The 23,817-nt window shown below is 40.9% G+C and overlaps 1 protein-coding gene across 1 annotated transcript; it reads right to left on the bottom strand.

The window, feature by feature from the left end:
* Positions 1 to 6,195: 6,195 nt before the first annotated feature.
* On the bottom strand, positions 6,196 to 21,965 carry tango6 (transport and golgi organization 6 homolog (Drosophila)). Its single transcript, XM_077709908.1, has 18 exons — positions 21,819 to 21,965; positions 20,617 to 21,272; positions 20,319 to 20,435; positions 18,961 to 19,108; positions 18,769 to 18,875; positions 17,273 to 17,435; positions 16,632 to 16,696; positions 16,195 to 16,307; positions 15,711 to 15,887; positions 14,869 to 14,995; positions 13,334 to 13,540; positions 12,127 to 12,267; positions 11,199 to 11,675; positions 10,658 to 10,715; positions 10,370 to 10,528; positions 9,561 to 9,712; positions 9,266 to 9,379; positions 6,196 to 6,601 (listed from the first exon to the last, which is right to left on the bottom strand). Exons 1-18 carry the CDS (start codon positions 21,868 to 21,870, stop codon positions 6,425 to 6,427), a joined length of 3,210 nt encoding a protein of 1,069 aa, XP_077566034.1. The 5' UTR covers positions 21,871 to 21,965; the 3' UTR covers positions 6,196 to 6,424.
* Positions 21,966 to 23,817: the final 1,852 nt, after the last annotated feature.

Genomic DNA, 23,817 nt, shown 5'->3' with positions numbered 1-23,817 from the left:
ATCACAATTGGAAACCTTAACACATTAAACAATGTTTTTTTTGTAAGTGTTGTCCTATAAATATATATGCGTATGAAACGCAATCTTGAAATCTGCTATTGACCATTGATGAAAAAGCAGAGTATTGTCAGTCATGAGCAAGTAGCACAACTTTTAGTAAACGGTGAATTTAGGATTAGATTTACCGTATTTCATCTCAGCCATGGCAGTAGTCTATGAGAAATCTCAACAGCAGATTTCATGAATGAATTTGTACAGGTCGACTATATAAGTGTTATCCAATAACAACAACAAAATAAAATTCCAGCATTGTCCCTTAAAAAAAGCACATTTTCAGAATAAAATGCTTTTCTTTTATCACTCTTGACTTAATCAGATTGTTAAAAAGTGTTTTTTTCTTTACCCTTTACATCCAGATTCTCAGACTTTGAAGTCACAAATTCAGAGAACACTAAAAAAACACAATAAACAAATCTTTGACTTGGTTCACTGATACTTTTGGATAAGCCTAAATCTGCCAAACCAATGAAAGAGGCTGCAGTTGTAAAGGGTCTCATGCCAAAGCAATACCTTGACTTACTAAGAAGAATATCCATGGAAACAAGGCTTAAGCTTGCCATGTTTGCCCTCTGAGGGGGAGGAGGGGAGGTCAACATGCTTCATACACTGCTGGATGGAGAAGAGGGATGATGGACAAAAGAAGGAATTCCTCATGAGTTACAACCTTTTTTGAAACAAAAAGTCATTTGGTTGCATATATTTATGCTCAACACACACAAACCAAAAACCGTTCACTCCCATCTCTTTAAAAATACAAGGACAAATACAATAAGCCAAATTATTTCAAATGAATAGTTTCTACAGGTATTTATTTAACCCTTTCATTCATCTTATTTAACTCACCGGTTACCATAGACATTGCAAGACATCCATTTTGACTTTTCTTCCCAGGAAAAAATAGATTGGACGCCTCACTCCATCAATGGCTAACCTTCACTGGGTAAATGAATTTGACGTTTATTGTCATCAATGACATACAATTAGTTAAGTACAGTAGTCTGTAGTATGAAAAAATCTCTTTATTCAAATATAACACACCCATTTTATGTGACAAAAATATATTTTTCCCACCTCATACCAAGGATTGCACAGGTATTTGCAACTGGCATGTGGTGATCACATGTTGCCATGACAAAACATTGATTCACAAAATATGGTACTGAAACATAGTAAAACAAACTACCAGTATGAACATAATTCTCAAATAAAATTTACAATTTTAAATCCTTAGACAATAGACAAGTGTTCAAATACTTATTTGCAGCTGTCTCACACAAATAAATTGTTTAAAAACAACAAAATTGTAAATTGTGGATTTTACTTTTTAGATGATCTCTCTCGCAGTGGACATGCACCCCGATGAAAATTTCAAAGCTCTCCATGATTTATGAGTAGGTGAACTTGGAATATAGCAGGGTGTTAAAATGCTTAATTAACTACCTGTATTAGAAATATCCAACCTAATAGTTTTCATGGAAAATAGGGATCATTACAAAATTATGCTACTTTTTTAGTCTTTACATACTCTAAAATCCATGATGAATACTCAAATGTCCCCCAAAACATTCACATTAACCTTGCAAGGCATGATTAGTAACACAATGTACAGTTCAAACTACAGTGGTACCTCGACATAAGAGCACCCCGACATACGAGCATTTCGAGATACGAGTAAAATTTCGAGCAAATAATTATCTCTAGACACGAGACAAATTTAGACATACAAGAAAGTCAGGTGTGTCAGGCCTCAGATTAGGCTGGTGGCTGGTTATGCCTGTCACCCAATCACAGGCCCAGCCCCTAATGAGTGGAGTGATTGATTGATTGATTAGCCTCTCTGGTACTAAATTCTGGGGGCCAAGCTTCTTTTTGTTCTGTATTGTATTGTATGTCGGAGTGATAAATGAGTGGAGTAATGCCAGGTGCAAGCCATCAGCCAAGAAGCAGTATTTAAGGCCACCAGGAACCTGACCATGCTGCTGTATCGTTTTATCAGTTCACTGTTAGGTACCCTCTCACATTTTCACATTGCTTGCTTTGTTGTTCAACAATCTCTTTTTGCTCTCAGGATTTCGACCACGCTAAGCCCCATGGCCAAGGACAACAGACCAAGGATAACGAAACAAGGACCAAAGGAACAAGCATCAATGGAACAAGGACAACGGACGACAGATCAACAGACAATGACCACGCTTCCGACCCGGTCTCCTCCACACCGACGCTACGGGAAACACGACCATCCTGCACAGCCAACTACCCACCAGCGATATCCCCATGTGTGCTCGCCAGCTACGTGGACAAGCCCAAAAAGATTTGGAAAAGAACTAAGCCCCTCACCCCCGCCTGCTTTGGGGTCCATACCCCGTTCATAACAGCACGATCCAGCCATCATGGACCCCGCGGGCGCACACAGAGCCCCCACCGACCCACCTGCGCAAATACTGGACCAGCACACCCGAGCTATAGAGTTCCTCTTGGCTGAAAAGTCGAGCATGGCTCAGACCCTAAAAGCCATACAGGAGTAACTCACGCCTTTGCCGCACTCGCCGAGTGCTGGCCTAGGCGAGCACGGAATTGGAACAGGGCTCCCACATTTGTACCTCATACGAATTGTTTACCCTATGAATTGTTTAAGATTTTCGACCACCTGGTGGGCGGCCGGGAGGCAGGCGGGCGTTTAAGAGCTCTGAGACAGGTCATCCGGAGCGTCGCAAAGTATTCGGTGGACTTCCGCATTCTGGCCGCCGAAAGTGGCGTTAATGACTGTGCCCCCCAGGACGCATTCATGGCCTTAACAGATCGATCCGACCAAATGGACCCAGCGGGACGGCACCCACACTCGTGCCGACGCGCTCGTCGACGCCAGCCGTCCTGGTGTTTGTAGATTTTTGGGGGGGTTTGTACGGGGAATCATAATCATTTATGAGGGCAGTTATCGACAGAGGTTGACAGGTATGAGTTCAATATGGACACGCCGTGGGGGAGGCACATCAGGCACGTATTTGCAGCACAGGAATCTCGGCTAAGAGGAAAGTCTGATCCTCCATTCACTCCTAACCCTTGCCCCCGGTGCCACCGCAGAGGAGAGACCCGCCTGACATATCGGCAGTGCCCGAGTGCTATCAGGACCTGTCACAGGTGTTTAGCGAGGACCAAGCTTCGGCGCTCCACCCACATTGCTCTTATGACTGCTATCGACTTATTGCCTGGTGCTTCTCTTCCTAGGCGCCGGATTTATAACATCTTCAGGCCGGAGCGGAAGGCACTGGATGACTACATCTCCGGGGCGCTGGGGTCTGGACAGATTCGCTCCTTTTTTTTTTTGTTGACAAGAAGGATGGCTCGCTGGGCCCCTGTATCGATTACGACGCTCTAAATGAGATCACTGTTAAGAACAATTACCCTGTGCCACTCATTGACTCTGCCTTTACCCCACTACACGGCTCTTGCATTTTTACGAAGTTGGACCTCCGAAATGCTTACCATCTGGTCCGGGAGGGGGACGAATGGAAGACTGCCTTCTCCACCCCCCAGGGCCACTTTGAATACCTGGTAATGCCTTTTGGTCTCCGCAATCCCCTGGGAGTGTTCCAGTCTCTGGTCAATGACGTCCTGCGGGATATGCTCGACCGATTTGTATTTGTCTATTTGGATTACATCTTGATTTTTTCACACAGCCTGGACGAGCATGTGCGCCTAGTGTTGCAACGCCTCCTGAAGAACCACGTTTTTGCCAAAGCTGAGAAGTGTGAGTTTCACGTCTCAGAGACCACCTTTCTGGGGTCCGTAGTGCCCGCCGGGGAGATTGCCTATGGATACCAGTAAGGTGGAGGCTGTGACTCAGTGGCCCAGGCCAAAGGGGAGAAGGGAGCTGCAAAGGTTTTTGGGGTTCGCAGACTTCTATAGACGTTTCATAAGAAACTATAGCCGTGTCGCCGCCCCTCTCACAGCGCTAACATCCACTAAACCCCCTTTCTGTTGGTCGGACGCGGTGGAGACGGCATTTTGTGACCTGAAGTCCAATTTTACCCCCGCTCACATCCTCTCCCACTCTGATCCCAAGTTGCAGTTCCAGGTTGAGGTCGACGCCTCAGAAAGACGCACCCCTGCGCCTTCTTTTCCCGAAGATTGTCCCCAGCCGAACGCAACTATGGTATTGGGGATAGGGAACTACTTGCAGTAAAGTTGGTTTTGGAGGAATGGAGACAACACCTGGAAGGGGCTAGCCTACCATTAATGGTTCTGACGGATCATAAAAACCTGGAATACCTCAGATCGGCCCGGAGGTTGAAACCCTCACCAGGCCAGGTGGACTATGTTTTTTAGTAGGTTTGATTTCACACTGACTTATAACCCGGGTTCCAGGAACGGGAAGTTAGATGCCCTGCCCCACGTTTTTCAGTCCCCGGACTACCTCCCTCCTGCATGGTGGCAAGTATGGGGATGGGGTTGGAGGCTGAGGTGTTGAGGGCCCAGGATCTGGAGCCGGACCCAAGGAGAGGTACGCAAAAAGATTTATTTGTTCCCACCCCAATGCGGTCCAAGATATTGGAATGGGCCCACACCTCCCGTCTGACTTGCCACCCGGGGGTTGCCCGCACACAGGCGGTGTTGCACCAACATTTTTGGTGAACGACGTTGAGGGCAGACATGAAATCTTTCGCACCTGCCTGCCAAGTGTGTGAACGCGATAAATCCTCTAACAAGCCAAGCTCCGGTCTTCTCCTCCCATTTCAGATTCCTAGCCGTCCCTGGTGCCATATTGCAGTTGATTTTGTTACAGGCCTTCCCAAGTCCCTGGGCACCCAGGGCAACACCATCATACTCACTGTCGTTGATCGTTTTTTCAAGGCAGCCCACTTCATTCCCATCCGAAAACTACCCTCAGCCCTGGAGACCACCTCCCTCCTCATACAACGTCTTCTGCCTACATGGAATTCCGACCGACATGGTCTCCGACCTGGGGCCACAATTCACGTCACACGTCTGGTCTGCTTTCTGTTCTGCCCTAAAGATCACCGCTAGCCTCTCCTCGGGATATCACCCTCAATCAAATGGTCAACATGAATGGACGAACCAACAGTTGGAGGCGGCGAATCGCTGCGCCACCTATGCCGATCCGACCACCTGGAGCGAACATCTGACCTGGATCGAGTATGTCCACAACTCCCACCCGAACGTCTCCTCTAATCTGTCCCCTTTCATGTGCTCCCTAGGCTACCAACCCCCTTGTTTCCTTCCCTGGAGGCGGAGATTGCCATGCCCTCCGTCCAGGCGCACCTGACCAGATGTGGCCGTATCTGGGAGAAGGCCGCGCCGCGCTTCAGCGCGCTTCCAACCGTGCCCAAAGGCAGGCCAACTGCCGTCGTGCCCCCGCACCGAACTACGTCGTGGGTCAGGAGGTATGGCTGTCCACCCGCGATCTTCCCCTGAAGACTGAGTCCCGGAAGCTGTTTACCCGCTTCGTGGGCCCGTACAAGATTGAACGGATAATCAACCCCTGCGCTGTGCGCTTCAAGCTCCCGCCGCCCCTCCGCATCCATCCCACCTTCCACGTTTCTCAGATCAAGCCAGTCACCCCTATTGGGAGGACATTTGTGCGCATCATATTCGTAATATTTTGAAGGGAATACAATAGCAAACAGCTCATCGATAGTGAAAGTCAGGGTGGAGGCGGGGCAAATATTAGAGTCAACCCGGCCGGGAGAAGAAAGGTATCAAACTTTAATAAAAAATTAGAATTAGGTTCAGAGTAAGGTTAGATTAAATTTATTTTTGAGTGTGTCTGCATTGTAACCCAAATTCATCCAAATTTGTTTGTTATGAAACGAGCGTGTGGCCGTGCAAAAAGCACCCCCCTCCGGGTCCTTCTCTGTCTGTCTCTCTTTTACTCCCCCTTCTAAATCCGTATTATTTTAGTACTATTAAACACATTTTAGTAATATTAAACCACTAGTTATGTGTTACTTTGTTAACAGATGGTGAATTAGAAGAGATATATATTTTCCAATCCAATATCCTTTTTTTGTGTTTTTTGAGATGGTTGGAATGAATTAATTTATTTTTTAATTCATTTCAATAGGAAACGTAAGTTCGAGTTACATCATAACTGTTGCAAGAATATCAACATATCTCAAGGTACCACTGTAAAATGAAATATGCTGACATTGTCAAATTGCTAATATGTAATTAGCAGTACATTGTGTTACTAATCATGCCTAGCAAGGTTAATCTGAATGTTTATTTCTAATTTGATTATTTATTTTACCCCCAAAAACTACAAATGCTGTTATGCTCAGTTTTTCAGTACAATACCTTAATTGCAAAAATGCTGGAGAAAAAAAAGTACGTACAAACCTAAGTATTATGGTAGAACAACTATCTTCTTCTCTAACTTTTGCTTAGGGAAGAGTAGGCTTCGCATAACATCATCAAGCTCCTCCAGGGCCAGCTGGGCATGAAGTACAGCAACTTCATCTGAGTCAGACCGAACCACCCACTTGAGAGCTCTATACAAGTCCAAGAGAACATCACGGAGAACCTGAAAGGAACCACAGAAGAATGATGTTGAAGTGCCGCTGCAATTTGTTTTTTTCCACACACAATGGGACACAGTAATCCTAAATGACCCTTGACTTTCCACAAGACCATCACCACCTGGCTTACCCTTGTGATGTGTTGGGAGTCTGTTCCCATGTCACTGGGTATCATTAAGCAGTGTACAGCTGGTGCACAGGCGCAGATGTTCAATAATGACAAAGCCTGGTTTAAGATCAAACCAAAAGCTGTAATTGAACCACTCATCACATTTCTAATTTGGCGATGGTTGGGATTTTTGAGAATTACCTTTCAGTCATTTCTATGTGAACAAATGAGTGGACAGCTGGAATGCTATATTTTGTAATGTCAGGTTATGTGTAATTTGTGTGGTTGTATGTACAGTATGTCTTTTAAAGCACTACTACTTTTAATGTTTTGAGTGCATCATTCAGTGAATTGGCTATATGAAGAGATATCCAGTTGAGTTTGACAGTAAATCCTCCTCTGATTTGTTGTTTGCTATCAAATAGTCTCCATAATCACCATGAAATTAAGAACTATTTACTGTGCAATTTTTCTTCAATTTTTGGAATTTATGCTTACGAGTAGGTAATCTATGCACTTCCTAACCTAATAACTGAGCACGTGCTGAGTAATAGATTAATATAGCCAGCTAGCTGGGTATAAAGATGCTATGCTCTTGCAGAAGCTGGTAAAGCGATCTCTACTTTTGGATTAAAGTGGCGCCCGCCATTCTCTTCTTTGGTGCAGAGTTGAGTAACATTTTCCTGTCTTCCGCTTGTGTTTTACCACAATTTTTCACATTTTAATGAAGATTTTTGATTTGGATAGTTATAAAAAAAACGTGATGTACTGAAGCTGGGAAGTGGACAGTATGTATATAACTGGCTAGATACATCAATCAATTACATTCCTATTGACAAAAAAAATGTATTGCTGACAATTTAACAACAACATGACTAGTGTGGTAAATTGTTGATAGACCAGTAATAGCAGGAGGTATTTTGCAATTAGAAGCAATCAACCAACTAACAGTAAGAGCAGATTGAACGGTGACTGAGGAGGCAGGGGAAGTAATGATAAAGGATAATGAAGGTCAAAAAGATAGAGTAAATAAATATGTGAATGAAAAGTAGGAGAGAAAAGTTAGATTAAAATAGTTGATGAAAAAAATGTTTAGTACAGTAAGAAGTGAAGGTAAGCATAGGGAAATACAAGTCAGGTATTCAAATAAATATTACAACTCTGAATATATAAACGTTATCCAACAGAATCGGATTAATTTGACTAAGTGTAGTACAATTGCAGAAAAGAAAGACAGAATCCACCTGCCAATAGTGACCCCCTGAACAGCTCAACACATTTTTGCGACAGTGGTAACAGTATCACTTCCCGAAAATGGTTGACAAAGGTTTTAAAGTCTCTAAATGCAACAATCTAATGTATCAAGAAAAAAACAACTTTTCTAGGGGAACTAAGTGTCATATTTGCGAATTTCCATCATATCAGAAACCAAGAACACATCGAGCCATTCCAAACCTGCTACTGTAAAGAAATGATGTCTGGTTCGACTAATTTGAAGGCCAAGCTTCACTTGATGATAGACGCGGAACAACTTTGGGTATAGATAATTGTAAATTTCAAACAAAGATTAGCTTTGGCCTCGGAAGTGGCAACATCTCCCTACACAAAGTTTTTATCATCCAGATGCATTCCTAAAAGTACAAACAGGGGAACATTACAGCTTCATCAATAGATTAAAACATGAAACTTATTTGCCAATCTCTGTTACACTGCATGTAACCTATTTTTAATTTTTTTGTGAGTCATATTTTAGATTTTCTACAAAATGTATCATCTGCTTCAAAGAGTTTGGGCTTCGTTGTAACAATTTTAATTGTAACTCCTACATTTTTTGTTTATTGTAACATTGAGTGATTGTCTATCGTGAATTAAAGACTTTGATTTCAGATGAACATTTGGAAGGTTACTGAAAGCTCAAAAATTGTCAAAACAAAAGTTAGCCACTCTTATCACCACAGTCCCACATTCCCAAAACATTGTCACGTTCCCATTGCAAAAAGTCCATTCACAGGCATACCCAGACAGAACCTAATCTTGAAGAAAATGCCAATAACATAACAGCAGAAATGCAAGTCGGCTTTACTTGGGTCTTTCTTTATATTCGTCAATCACCACAATGATCATCACTTTTAAGATACTACTTTAGGGTCATTTTCAAGTTTGACCTCGAGTGTGAGGCATGGGAACAAGTTTTCTACAATCACCCTGGTTACTCATGCCCATTTGGTACAATAAATGAAGTTTTGTGTTTGAAGTTGCTTGATATGTCAAAGATATTGCGAGAAATGTGAGGCCACGGATATTCATACCATTACAATAGAGATGGTGCACTCTCCAGGAAGTCCTGAGCACACTGACACAAATTGCACACCGTACCAATTTAGTTAAAAGAGGACATGTTTTTTTTTTTTTTTTTAAGTTTTAGTGTAATACATTAAAGCCTTCTCACACGAGCTTAATGCGTTCCAGATTGTAAAATTCAACAACTATAAGGGTGCGGCTCATACGCTGGGCGGCTTATATGCGAGTAAATACGGTAAATGGCTGTGTATTTTTGTACCTGAGTCGTTTTGTCACTAAGGCCCCGGATCGTCAAGGTAATAACATGGACAGCAGCTCTCCTCACCTCTGCTTCCTTCTCTGTCTTAATCACAGAAGTGAGACAGGAACACAGCTGCACAACAGAAAAATTAGACTTTACTGCAGTGAATTTTCCCAAATATCCTTCTAAAACAACAGTGCTACATGGACACAAAAAATGTTTGTATCATATAATAGGCATTTTAATAGCAAAAATGTTAAATTGTCTCCCTCTGTCTCAAATAGGACGCAACAGTCCCTTTCTTTCCACTCACCTCTTGAGTCAGTGGACCCAAAGCATAGTTCAGTCTCTGGCACAACTCTCCCAGATTAGACAGACTGCTGGCACGGACGCTTTGGTCTGGGTCTCTGGTGCCTCTCAGGAACACAGATACCAAGGGTCGACCTAGGTGGGGTGCCAGGTCCCCTGCAGGAGGAAAATATAATACTGCCACAAACAGCAATGGATATTGCTAGCAAAGGTATGATGGATGAGCTTCTAAGTAAATCGGTAGGACAAATGAAATTTTTAATGTATAGTCATTCAAATGTAGGGTAGTAGAATGATAAAACAATAGTAGATTAATAACCAATAAACTTGCAGGTTTAAAAAAGAAATGGGAATATGATGTGCTGTAGCTTTACCATCTGCAAAGAAAACCAAGGAGGACTTTCCCTATCATAACAGACATCCTTAAACCTAAATTTTATAAGAAATATATTCCGTATTTTCACGACTACAAGGCGCACTTGAGTCTTAAATTTTCTCCTAAATAGACAGGACGTCTTATAATCCAGTGCGCTTTATATATGGACAAATGCTAAAATTGTTATCACGATAAAATAAAATAACAGAAATAGCACTTGTTACTGACACTGCGGCCTAAAATGCGATGCGCCGTATATTCATGAAAATACGGTACATATTTGTAATTTATGTATCTATACAACCATTAAACACCAGAGTTTTCACAGGATCAAAGACAACATACCTTGATCGATATCAGCCAATGGAAAAATAACGTACACGCACACACCGACATACACACTATGAAAATATGGGTAATAATGTTATTAAGCTCACCCATAGCCCTACTTGCCCTCATTAGGACTTCTCCCATTTTAAGGCGAAATTCCAAGGCGTGGTCCTTTTTTGATGTAGAGAGTGAAGGGCCATGCTGAAAGTTTTTTAGGAGCCTCTCCAGGATTCTTGCAGGATAGGCATCAGCCAATGAAGCAAGTCCTACATTAGTATACATTATGAGTCCTCATGTCAGGAATTTCTGATATTTAGCATTACCTATTATTATGTTGCATGTTGTGCAGTATAAACAAATATTTCATTTACACCTAGGCATTTAAAGTAAATTACCTTGAATAGCTGACAGATAGACAAAAGAGTCCTCATGTTCAAGGTTCTCCAGGAAAAGCTAGGGCAAAAAAGTGATATTACATGTTATACACTCAAGAATGCATACAATTGTATTTTATCTTACTGCAAACCAGACATCAAAGATCAAAACTGTTATAAATGTATTAAATCAACAGCACTATCAAATAGAATAATTCAAAATGCACTCTAGTTAGGTTATGGTACTGAAAATCATAAAACGATACAAGAAAAATCAATAGTTAAAGGTTCGAGCGCTGGGCTAGATGATGAATGGCTGTCCAGTTTGACAGTGTTGATCGATTAAATAGAATAATAAAGCAGTTGTTTTTTTTTAGGATTCAGCCAAACTAACAAGTCCCAAGGTGATAACCATGGTTGTCCCTGGAGGAGCTAGCTCCATTCATTATAAACTTCTAATGACAGAAGATCCTCCCAAAGCCTTCATTACCAACAGTTTCCCTAAAACAGGACTGTTACCGAGCTATTGAAATGAAAAATTAACAAAAAAAAAACAACTTACAATTAGGACTTTCTCTTGAGCTTGAACAGTTTCTTGGTCTCTGGATTGCAGCATTTGGGTCAAGGTCCTCAGGGCCATTGCTCTGGTTGGCACATCAATGTCACAGGCCTCGTTCAGACAATCAGAAAAGGACTTGGGGGGACTTAAATTTTCACCTCCCTTACAGCCCCAAGAGGAAGTTGGTTGTTTGATGTGTGATTGTTGAAATTTGTTGCTGACTGATGATGCAGGACAAGTATTCCATTCCTTTATTGCAGTCTTGTGTCTTTTTTCTGAAGCGCGATTGTGGCTCTTATTGTCTCTCAAGCCTGCCGAAGCACTGGTAGCAATGTCTTCTGGACGGTAGCCACCACGGGTAGCAATGACCGCTCTTAAATTAGAGGCCAGCTCTTGGATGAACACATCTGGGTGTTTCTCAGAGAGTGTCTCTAGTGGCTGAAGGAGCCTTGACAAAGTGGAGTAAACGTTGGCAGTGAGCTGTGAAATTGTAGAAAATTTTAAAAGGTGTTTAAGGAAGTTAAGGTCACTTATTGCATAGTATAAGAGAATTGCCTTTTTAAGGTGTATTAATGCACATCATTACATTTGTTTAACCATGAGTATTTGTAGTAGAGAAAGAATAATCACTGTTCAATCAATGTTACTAATTATCAATACAAATGATGTACTATGCAAGACCCAAATAATACAATAGAAATATCCTTAAGTCATGTTAATAGTCAATATAATATATGTTAGGGTGAGCTTTGTATCCACTGTGGTAAAAAACAAAGTCAAAATAAAGTAACCCAAATCACCAATGCCTAATTAATACTTTTACCATAAACATTCAACTTAATGAAAATACTACATTTTAAAGGCTCAAGTATTATCTTTGACTGACTGCAGCCCATGTGTAATATGATAGATTGCTCACAGAAATGTGTACCTGAGGTCCAGAGAGAAGAGTTGCGACCAGGCCCATGCCCATACTCAGTGTTTGGCTTTCGATTGGGTTTTCAATAACACTATTAGTCATATCCAAACCAATGCATGCCCTCTGAAGCAGCGTGTCAATAAATTCGACCACCTGGAGAGGAAATAAAGCAATTACTACTTAACAAGGGCTAAGAAAAACAAATAATGATGGAAAAATCTATCTAAAATCATGAAAATAAATAGTCAAAGGTCAGGGGGATAGAAAAGTTTGTAAAACGATGTCATATCAATATACGAGTGCATGACTTAATATTCAAGCCAATGTCTGCCAGTCTTACTTACCTTGCCAGGTATATGTATATATTAGTTTTACTTGACAAGTACAGTATCTATTGTTCTACGCTATAATAGCATTTCCTTTAGTCTGCCTCAACTGAACCCAGGTCATTTTTTTTCAACAGCATGACTCAACGTGATCTGCTTTTCTTACCCAACATGAGAGCATTACAGATTTGAGAAATATGCAGGAAAGTGAGCTACCCACTTAGGATGAGAACTAAGGACATAACCTTAAAGCACAGATATAAATTGTATGTTTTACAGAGACTGCCTAACCCCCAAACACAAAGATGGTGGTCATTTGAATAAATGTCTAATAAAAATGGATATTTACCTAAAAGTTACGATTTTAAAAAAGTCATGCAGACAAGTCCTGTGGCATGATCTCCCATAAAATTTGTGACATGAAGAAGCCTTGCCGAAGTCCAAACCCCCCACTGAAAACGGCTCCGTCTTACTGGCGGCTAGGTGACACTGGTCATACAGGGACGTAACCCCACATACTACATACCCCTCAAAAGACTCCCCGGGGAAAACAGTCAAATGTCTTCTCCAAGTCCACAAACCACATGTAGACTGATTGGGCAAACTCCCATGACCCCCCTCAACAACCTCGCTGGGGGAAATAGAGCTGGTCCACTATTCTACGGCCCGGACAAAAACTACATTGCTCTTCCTGAATCCCAGATTCGACTTCCCAGCGGACCCTCCTCTTCAGTACTGCGGAATAGACACGAGAATATCGACATACGAGCTCAGTCCCGGAACGAATTAAGATCGTAACTCGAGGTACCACTGTAGTTTCTGGAGCAAGATTGTTCAAAGGTAATGAGAGGTATCCTCAAAGTCAACAAGTGAAAAGCAAATTCTACACAAACCTGTATGTTTCTTCTCAGTAACACATTATGCTGAAGAGACTCCAGCATTATGGCCAACACCTGAAGCAAAGCCAATGTGTGGCTTTGTCTTTCTATATGACCCTGTTGTTGGAGCTCCAGCTCAAGAAGTGTCATAGCAGATATGTCTAAATGCTGCCCAATTTCTTCCTCTTCTTCTGCTGCTACCACTGTCCAACTGGTTAGCTCCTGCACAAATTACAAAGAAACACATTTAAAAAAAAAAGATTAAAAAAATTAAATTAACTATTTGCTGACCCCCAATATGCGTGTTGTGAAATGAAGGAACACAATACAACCCGCATGTTTGGCTCAGTTTTCTGGGTGCCCTGGGATCAATTACTGCTTATGGACGAGAGAGCATTAAGCAAAAAGTTTTCCTTTAAAAAACAAAAACGGCACAGTAATACCTTGCTTGACATACGAGTGTCCCAACAGGAGAAATTTGAGATACGAGGAAAATTTTGAGCGAGTGGACACGGGTTCATTTGTATTTCGTTCGTTTCTATGGGAAAATGGTTTTGAAATACGAGTAAATTGACATACTCGATCCCAAAACACATTCAGTTCGTATCTCAAGGTATTACTGTAAAAGCATACCAAAGCCTACCCTTATGGAAACAGCAAGCTAGCTACAATTTCTGATAGTTTGCAGCAGCATGCAATAAAGAGAATTAGTGAAACAAAAAATGCCTTTTTTTTCATTCTTCTTTGAACTTACATTGGCCAGGCTTTTCTCAACATGTCAAAATGCATATTACAAAGGCCTTTGTCATATTGGATCATATTTAATATGCTTCCATCCACAATACTCTGCCAATCAAATACTAATGTAGAGTATTTCGTATTTGTAGTATTAATTACTTGGTTGCTACTCGTAGACATAAAATACTGTCAAATATCTGTTTTTCAGAATTAATGTGTTGACAATCATGGAGATATAGAAGTTATCTGGAAACACGTAATTACATTTTAGAGTGCTTACAGTGCATTTTTCATTTTATAGTCGAGTATAAGCTGTTACTTCTCTTGAAACCTCATTGTAGGTTAACCTTTTCACCATGGTTTATTTTACTTCAGTGAACTGATGGGTAATAGCTGTAAAAACCAATGACCTTGCAGTTGCCATGTTTGATCAAAGAGCCCCTCCCGATGGTATAGCATCAAGATGGTTCCGTCTTTGGGAGCCGTAGAATTTCATTTGTCAGTTTCCCTGACTATAGATGTTAAATAGGAATCACTTTATTCTTAATAACAATACAATCTTTCTTATATGCATACCAGAAGAAAGAATATTGTTTAATAAATGAATGAAATGAAAAAACAAATAAGTAAAACCAGTATTTCCCAGAAGTGGTGTAAAATATTTTAAATACCATTTAACCATCCAAATGTGAGTATTCCAGATTGTTCACAGATTGTTTTTTAAAGTTTGTTTAAACCTGTGTTAAAATCTATTGATACAATTATTCTATTAATAATACAAAATCATTAACATTTAAACCTGGATTTCTAACCTTCAGCAAGTCCAGGAAGAAATCTCCAGGCAGATCACTGTCTTTAAGTTCACCCAAAAGGTGCATCAGACATTCGACCCTCCACTGCTCCGCAGACAGCTTTTCAAACAGCACATCATCCTCATCACTGCAGCGGTGTGAATGCAAAACAAACAAAGACAACGACCAAAAGCTATGAGCATGTCTCCGAAGATTGTAACATAAAATGATTTACAAATTTAGTCTGACAAGATTAGACGAGAAGAAAATACTACATACCATATTTTCCAGAATATGTCACACTTTTTTGATAGTTTGGCAGGGCCTGCGAATACTACTTGAGTTCGACTGATATATGCTGTTTTCTTTTTTTTGTTGTTAATCTCTGACCACCGACACAGCCCGCTATGTTGTTTTTAGGCTATAATTATCTTAAAATGGGGTATATTAACGAATGTTTAGGCAGTTGTTGAAATATACACACACAATCTCTCTCTCTCTCTCTCTCACACACACACACACACACACCATGCATGACATTTACTTAATGCATGTGTCGTTAGTCAGCCTACATCCCCATCTATATTTGGTCTGCAGTTAATAGTTTTAGTTTGCCCTTTCAATTTTTATGACCTCTAATAAGTATTAGCATTTAAATCTGACTTGGGTCAAGAGAATTTTCAATTAATTTTTTGACCATATTTTCCAATGGTTTATTATTTAGTGCACGACAAGAACTACACATTGTTTACCACCTTTTAAAATGACACCAATACGAATGAGGCGCATCTTGACTAAGACAAAGAAAACTGTAAACACATGTTAACGATTACTATAGGCCAATCTTGGATTAGTCACATTACCTGCAGCCTTCTCTGCAGCTAAGTTGAACTCCACCATTGCTTCCAGCGGTGAAATAGAAGCCTCTTGCTACATCATTCTTCTGACTCTGTAAACCTGAGAGCTGTCTGAGTTGTGACAAAGCTGCAGCGGTCTCTGCATGGCTCAGATACCACAGCAAAATATCCTGACATTGGGCTCTGTGAATCATGAAGAAATGACAACCCACGTAACATATTGGTCAATAGTCGATATCAGAATACTACAAAAAGGAACATTAGAATAAGATAATTTATGTCTAAAATGTATTTTCCTGTGTCTATATTCTCTTGCTACTGTGACAGTGAAGTTTCCCCGAATACGGGATGAATAAAGTTATCTAATCTAGTCTAATATACCGGTACACTACACTAGTTTGTTTCACATCATTATTGCTAAACACATAGCAGTACTATAACTGTTGTTTTTTCAAAAACACAGTGGTAGTACAGAAAACAAAACCTGTACCGTAGATTGGAGACGTTTTGCTTGGTGAAACAGAAGAGTGTGAAGAGAACTGGAAGGACGTCTTCTAAAGCTGTGAGGAGAGGTGCAGACGGAGTGTTTCCTACAACCCAGATCTAAAAGCAAGAAACCCAGTGAAAAATATTAGATGAAGGACATTAAAATTTGTAGGAATGTTTGACGCTAGAACAAGAAATACATATTATGAACGTAACAAAGATTGAAATATTTACAAGCACTCCTTTGTCTCAATGCATGGCGTTAGATAGTTAGAAACTGAGAAGAGTAAATACATTTGCTGAGCTTCCAGAAATTAATCGTTTTTTGTAATTTGATCATTTCATACGTAAGCCTGAATAGTGCATGTTTGAGAAAACTATTTTTCTTCCAAAAACCATCCGTGAAAGGAGTGCACTGTAGGCACTTTTGTTGGATCTCACCTTGGTAATATCCTCCACACATTGCGTCATTGCTCGTTCTTCCACAGCAACTTGGCAGTGAACATCTGGAAATCCACAAACAGATTTCAGTTTATTGCAATTTTTAAAATACATATGATTGCTGCTGCGCAGAAGAGACGAGAGTAATGCGAAATTGCGCACGCGCGCAGCTTAGAGGGAACATTGCACACAACTACCAACTAAACCCTTTAAAATAGCTAAAATGTCCCAATTTTCTATAAAAGATAAGAGGAAAGACACAAAATCCTTTTTTCAAATAATTTATAAGTGATAAGGAAATTTATTAATGTCATAAAATGAATAAAGCATTTGAAAATGCGCCCTTTGCCGCTGAAATACAGTGGTACCTCGACATACAAGCACCCCGACATACGAGTAAAATTTTGAGCAAATAATTATCTCTAGATACGGGACACATTGAGATACGAGAAAGCCAGGTGGCCAAGACATGAGACTGTTTATGATTTTAGCGCACAGTCTTTTTTGCCGCATCTCTTTCGTGTATAACAGATATCTACGAGCACTGGGCGGAGCGTTGCATTTTTTTTTTCATATTATCAAATATAAAACCATACCATTAAATATTGTAAATGGTCAAACATGGTGTGATTATTACCAACCTGTAGCAGTGATGCACTGAGAGAGAGGACCCAACAGAGGAACAAGCAAGTAGGGCTGAGCAAAGCTACCTTTCTCTTGTAGCAAGTAGAGAACTCCCCTGGTGGCCACACACTGAAACTGTTGGGCTGTAAGCTTGTCATTCACATGCAAGAGCTCAAGGATCTACAACACAAAATGCGTTCTTATTAGTCACAAAAATAAAAAAAAAAAAAGACGTGTTGAGAATTAGTGCTGAAAAGTGGTGCATGTACAAAATAAAGGCGATGCTAGTATTCAGTAGTACTCAAAATGCACTGTACTGGGCTTTTGTACAGACTTAGTAGCAATTCTAATTGTGTTTTATTGCTTTTCGTAGTGAATATTTTTTATAGCGACATAGAGAGAGCAAGGCTTAAGGCATGGGTGTGCAAACCGGTCCTCAAGAGCAGGTTCCCATTACAAACAATGAAGAGGACACCTCTTTACTAATCTGCTTTCTTGAAAGTGTAAACAATTGATAGGGCAGGTTCCCATTAAAAAATGAAGAGTACACCTCTTTACCTATCTGCTTCCTTGAAAATGTAAACTGTTGATAGCAGTCAGGTACTGCTTGTTTCAGAAGAAACCACATGGGTTTCACTGAATGTGCTGGAACAGTTGCAACAAAAACCTGCACCCATTATGGCCCTTTTGTGTAATCGTTCGGGCACTGCTGGCTTAAGGTAAAGCAATGCATTAGGAAATGACAAGACCTTATGCAAACCTTAAATACCTGTACATGCATTATTATATCATCGAATAGCATGGGGATGGTGAAAGTACACTTCAAAGCTGAAGAGTGATCCGATTGTGAGCTCCTTTATATGCGAGCTAAAAACAAGATTATTTTCTAGAGCATATTCATAATTGCCCCTATCTTTCAAATTCTTCGTTACATGTCTTTTGTTTTTCATCCACTCATTGTTTCTATTTACTGCTTTAATTGTTTTGTTTTAGACACTCTTGATGATTTAAAGTGACATAAACAATTTCATTTGTGATTCTATTTCTTTAATTGTGTCTCGCTGGGGCAGCCTAGTGGTCTCACAGTTGAAATCAATACCCCGTTGAATATCTAAGTACTGTTTAATATGGGTTAGGGGTTGAAAGAACTGTTGAAAACAGTAGATATTTAAATATTAAACTCTCGAATAGAATTTTGAGAGCTGGTTTCAACAGTACTTACATATTAACCTCTCATGAATAGAATTTTGAGAGCTGGTTTCAACAGTAAACTCTGTCACCATTTGACCAGCGACCAAAAGGCACCAAACGTCCGGCCGGCCAAACGTCCGGCCACGGTTCGCTGGGATAAGCTTCAGCACCCTTCCCAAAACTTGTGAATCGAAGTGGCATGGAAAATGAATGAACTAATAAATTGTACTATCCAAATAAATTTGCAAAATTTTCTAGATGACTAAATAATGGTTTTTTTAGTCCCAGAATCAAAGCATTACGTGTTTATGTGTACACTCACCTGGGAACAAACTTGCTTATAGTATGTGTCAGCTGATACAGACTGCTGTGGGCATGCTGTGAGAATCCTAGCAATACTGTCACATTTTTTCCAATCTGACTCACCACCTAGAGGACATTAGAAGTATCACAGACTTGAAGCCAGACATTTTTGTTTACCATTGCCAGGCTCTGTTAAGTGTCACTCGCCTACCTGTTCCAGATTCCAGAATGGCTCTGACCACAGCCTGGACCCCATTAGGTTGCATCAGACGCTCAGACAGCAACTGACCACACAGACGCCTCAACCAGCCAGGGGCTGTTCTGTTTTTGGAATTAATGGCGCTGCCTTCTGAAACAGACTTCATGGAATTGGGGAAAGCAGATAAGTTCACTATTACCGTATTTTCTTGCATATACGCTGTATTTGTAACTCAAAAAAATGACTGCATCAAACGTACGGCTTATATCCGCACTAGACTTACAGCGCTGGTATACTCTTTCACCGACCGGTAGATGTCGGCAAATTAACATTCACTATTTATTTTTTTCCTTCTGATTTGCAGTAAGAAAACAAACAATAATGGATGAATTATTATTAAAACAGTTATTTCTGTATATATCCATACATTTTTTGTGCCTATGTTATTTTTTGGAAATCCCCATGTGAATGAATACAGTGGTACCTCGACATACGAGCACCGGGACATATGTGCAATTCGAGATAAGAGTAAAATTTCGAGCAAACAATTATCTCGAGATACGAGACACATTTTGAGATAAGAGAAAGCCAGGTGGCCAAGACATGAGACCGTTTATGATTTTAGTCTTGTTTGCCGTGTCTCTTTTCTTTCACAATGACATTCATGACGAGATTGAGAGCCTTCTCTTATTATGGATAAAAGATAAACAGTTAGCAGGAGATAGCGTGACCGAGTCAACTACATGTGAAAAAGCCAGCGGAATTTACATGGATTTAATAACAAAGAAAGGACCTGAAAAGGGGGAGCCTTCAACACCTTCAGAACCCTTTAAAGCGATCTTAGTGAGTATAAACCGGTTCATAAATGAGAGGAGATGATGAATTAGACTTTAAGGATTTAAAATTGTAAATTCCATTTGAGAAGTGTGTTCATATTGGGTTTCCATACCATATGTTGTGAATAATGGTTTTGTCATGTTCAGCATTTGGCAGTTACCAGTACCATTGTGATCCTTGGTATGAACTAAAAAAGGTACCAATTTTTAGTCACAAAATATCGGTGTGTGTTATACACGGTTGCACGTTATACTCGAATACATACAGTACTATTCATTACTGTATACAAAGTCAAACTTTAACATACAATTTAAAAGTGTAGTATTTGGTATCTTTGCCTTTAAACTATATGCCTGGGCAGAAATTTTGGTCCATTCCCACAACATGATTCTGTCATGAAATAGAAGTCCATTTTGTTTACAAATATATAGGGTTTTAAATTGGCCTTATAGTCCAAAAAAAATATCGGTGTTGGGTTGGTGTTCTGTGACTTCGGGATGTGGTGCTGTAAAGTCTCTCTCACAAAAACATACCTGTTTGGGTCCACCTTGTAAAATAAGGAGTTCCTTGATGACCACTGGCTGATACACCTTTACCAGAAGACTTTGGAGAGCTTCCCGACAGTTTTTACGTTGCTCTTCGCTGAGGTCCTAGAAAAAAAATTCTCACATTGCACCAGTATTTTGACAAAAGCAATGGACAAAAATCATAATTTTACAACACATCTCCACCGTACACAACCTTTGTACAGACCAATGAGATCTAATGAAAAAAGCTGTATTCCACATTGCTTGGATATACTGCTCATTCAAAAGAGAGAAAACACACTACCTGAATATGCTTTGTGTCGCTTGTCTTTGACTTCTGGGGCTGATAGCCTAGCTGACTGAGCGCCGCAATCATGTCTCCAAGGTGCCGGGAAAAGAGCAATGTGGCAAGAGATGACAGTTCAGCCAATTGCAACAACACAGTTGTCGTTGTCAGAAGCTTGTGTGGTACCCCAACAGCTTGTTGACCACATACCATTTTTTCAACCATTGCACCAAATGCAGACCTGCAACCCAATGGCACACCCACTCCTGGAGCTAAGTACGGACAGAGCCCGAGAGAAACCACAAACTGAAGGGCAGCACCAACTGTTTTCTGCTGTGTGAAACTGAGGACATCTGGGGGCAATGGCGGAGCCATTTCATGGGTGTGACGTTTGGTAGCGGGGGCAGGTGTCTGCTTGAAATGCTCAAGTTCATCTGAAAGGTGGCGTGCTAAACTGACCAGCAGAATGAGACACTCCTGGAGAAAGCTCCACATCACATCCTCTGTATTATTTAAATACCAGTATGCGTCAACCACTACTTTGTCCCTCAGTTTCCGAGCGCTAAGCAGATTGCTGTCACTGTGCAGCCGCTCCAGGAGAACATCTCTGTTCGCCTTCAAGGCGGATAGAAGCGCCTGCTCCTTGGAGGTTTCAGCATTACATCCAGATACCTCTGTAGACAAATCAAAAGTGTTAATTTGGACATAAATATCTCATCTCATTTTCTAAACCGCTTTATCCTCATTAGGGTGGCAGAGGCTGCTGGAGTCTATCCCAGCTGATTCCGGGCCAGAGGCGAGGGGACAACACCCCGAATCGGTAGCCAGCTGATCGCAGGGCTCAAGGAGACGGACAACCATGCACACTCACACCCATACCTAGGGGCAATTTAGTGTCGTATCAGCCTACCATGCATGTTTTTGGAATGTGGGAAGAAACCGGAGCACTCGGGAGTCAACCCATGCAGGTCCGGGGAGAACACGCAAACTCCTCACAGATGGACATAACCTGGATTTGAACCCAGGACCCCAGAGCTGAGAGACCGACACGCTAACCACTCGCGCTGGGCCGCCCACGTACGTAATTATATGCAGGTGAAAATACAGTGAAACCATTGAGGACTGTAACATTAAAAAGTAAAATTTCGAAAACATGTCTTGGTACAGTTGTCTTCTTGGTCCGTGTGAATCTCAAACGCGAATAAATTCTTAATACTCACCACCAAGAGGCTTTGTGAGCACACTCAAAGCGGAGATGATTGCGGCAGTCATGTTGATGTCAAATATTTAATTAAAATGAAAATGAGCACATAATTTACTGCGTATCTTTAAAAAAATGTTTAGCTGGTTGCTGAAGCCACGTTCAGGGGCGCTGAAATTATACGTCACGTTACATCGTCGCATTTTTATAGGGATGCATTCAGGAACCGTAGGAGAAAATGATTTGTAAACGCTACCACAGTTCGCATGGCGATTATGAGCATTAATACATGGAGAATGTCAACAGAAAGTGGCCCTTACTACAAAAAAAAATGTATTGATGGAGTTATCCGCGTGAAATAATGAATAAGTGAAGAAAGTAACAGATTCACACAAATGACAGTGTGTGTTAAACAGGACTGCCGGTTTACTTGCATCTCATTTTCTGAACCTCTTAATCCTCGTTCGGGTGCAGGGGGTGCTGCAGCCTATCTCTGATGTCTCCGGGCCTGAGGCGGGGGACACTCTGAATCGGTGGTGAGCCGGTAGAGCGAGTGGTTAGCACATCGGCCTCATTGCTCTTGGGTCAAGGGTTCAAATCCCGATCACGTCTACCTGTGGGGAGTTTGATGTTCTACGTGGGTTTCCTCCAGGTACTCTGATTTCCTCCCACATTCCAAAATCTTACATGGTAGGCTAATTGGACAGGCTAAACTGCCCTTAGATATGGGTGTGCCCTGCGATCGATTGGCTGGCCACCAATTTAGGGTGTCCCCTGCCTCTGGTGTGGAGCTGGGATTGGCTCCAGCACCCCTGTGACCCTAGTGAGGATAAAGTGGTTCAGAAAATGAGATCAAAATAAACTTTGCTTTGGGGCTTACTTAGAAACAGCGGTGGTTCGTGAATTTTCCAGCGACGCTTTGAGCTATGTCTGAATCAATCCAAACCTCAAAAAGTATTTTATGGCTATAAAACCTTTATTGCAAATACAGCTGCGAGACATAAATAAATAAAAAATAACCTCATACAATTTAAATTTTATTGAGGAATATAGCCATATTTTGCTCACCAAAAATCTTTCTTACCCGGACACAATATCCAACCTCCTTTCTTTCCTCTTTTTCTATCGTCATCGAAGCTGATGCTGAAAGTCGAGCCTTTCCTGTCATATTTCTGGCAAATATTTTTATTCGATTTAGTGCTGAAAATGTTTGTTCCATGTTGTGACAGGCTTACTTGTTTGGTGTTGTCCAGCCTTTCTTAATGATGTCCAGCTTTTTTTTCTTGAATAGTCCGTCCCAATAATGGCTTTGACAGTAAATGTGCAAAAAAAAAAAAATCAATTTCTTCTCCTCCTTCAGCCATTGCGGGTTGACAAGACTGCTATTAAATCAACACAACAATATATTTGCTTGCGCAGCTCGCTCCAGATAGTTTGGTAGCTCTGGTTCGTCTACTCTATCACTAACCAATTATAGTTGGTGAACGCAATGACGTAACCTACGCCTGTGAAAAGACAATGATGTATCTATACGCCTGCGAGAAGAGAATGACGTATCCATATGCCTGCGAGAAGGCCTTGGTGTCACCAAATCTAATTTTGATTGGTTAAAGCAACAGTCTTATTGACGCTTGTTTAATGCAGCAAAGCCTGCAGAACTGATTGTAAAGGCCTTGAGGCAGATTTCTGACCCTGCCAACAAATACTGGCTGAAATGTGATTGGTTAAATGCTTCAATATGAAAGCACACATCTGGAAGCAGTGCTACCAGGGGGCAAAACATTGAAAGGAAGCTAACAGACAATTTGTAATCATTTAACAAGTATTCATGGGCAAAATATAATTCATATCAGTCTGTGATTCAGATATTTCTTAGCCCAGCAGAGAAGGCCTTGAGGGCCCTGATGGCACACCGCTGCTTAGAACATATTCAACTTAAAAATATAAATAAATACAAACTAACTCATCACCTTATTGTAGTAACAGAGTTTTCGTGTCCCAGTCATCCTTGGAGCTAT

Source organism: Stigmatopora nigra, chromosome 2 (genome assembly GCF_051989575.1).
Source record: "Stigmatopora nigra isolate UIUO_SnigA chromosome 2, RoL_Snig_1.1, whole genome shotgun sequence".
NCBI lineage: Eukaryota > Metazoa > Chordata > Actinopteri > Syngnathiformes > Syngnathidae > Stigmatopora > Stigmatopora nigra.
This window is presented reverse-complemented; position numbering and strand designations above follow the sequence as displayed.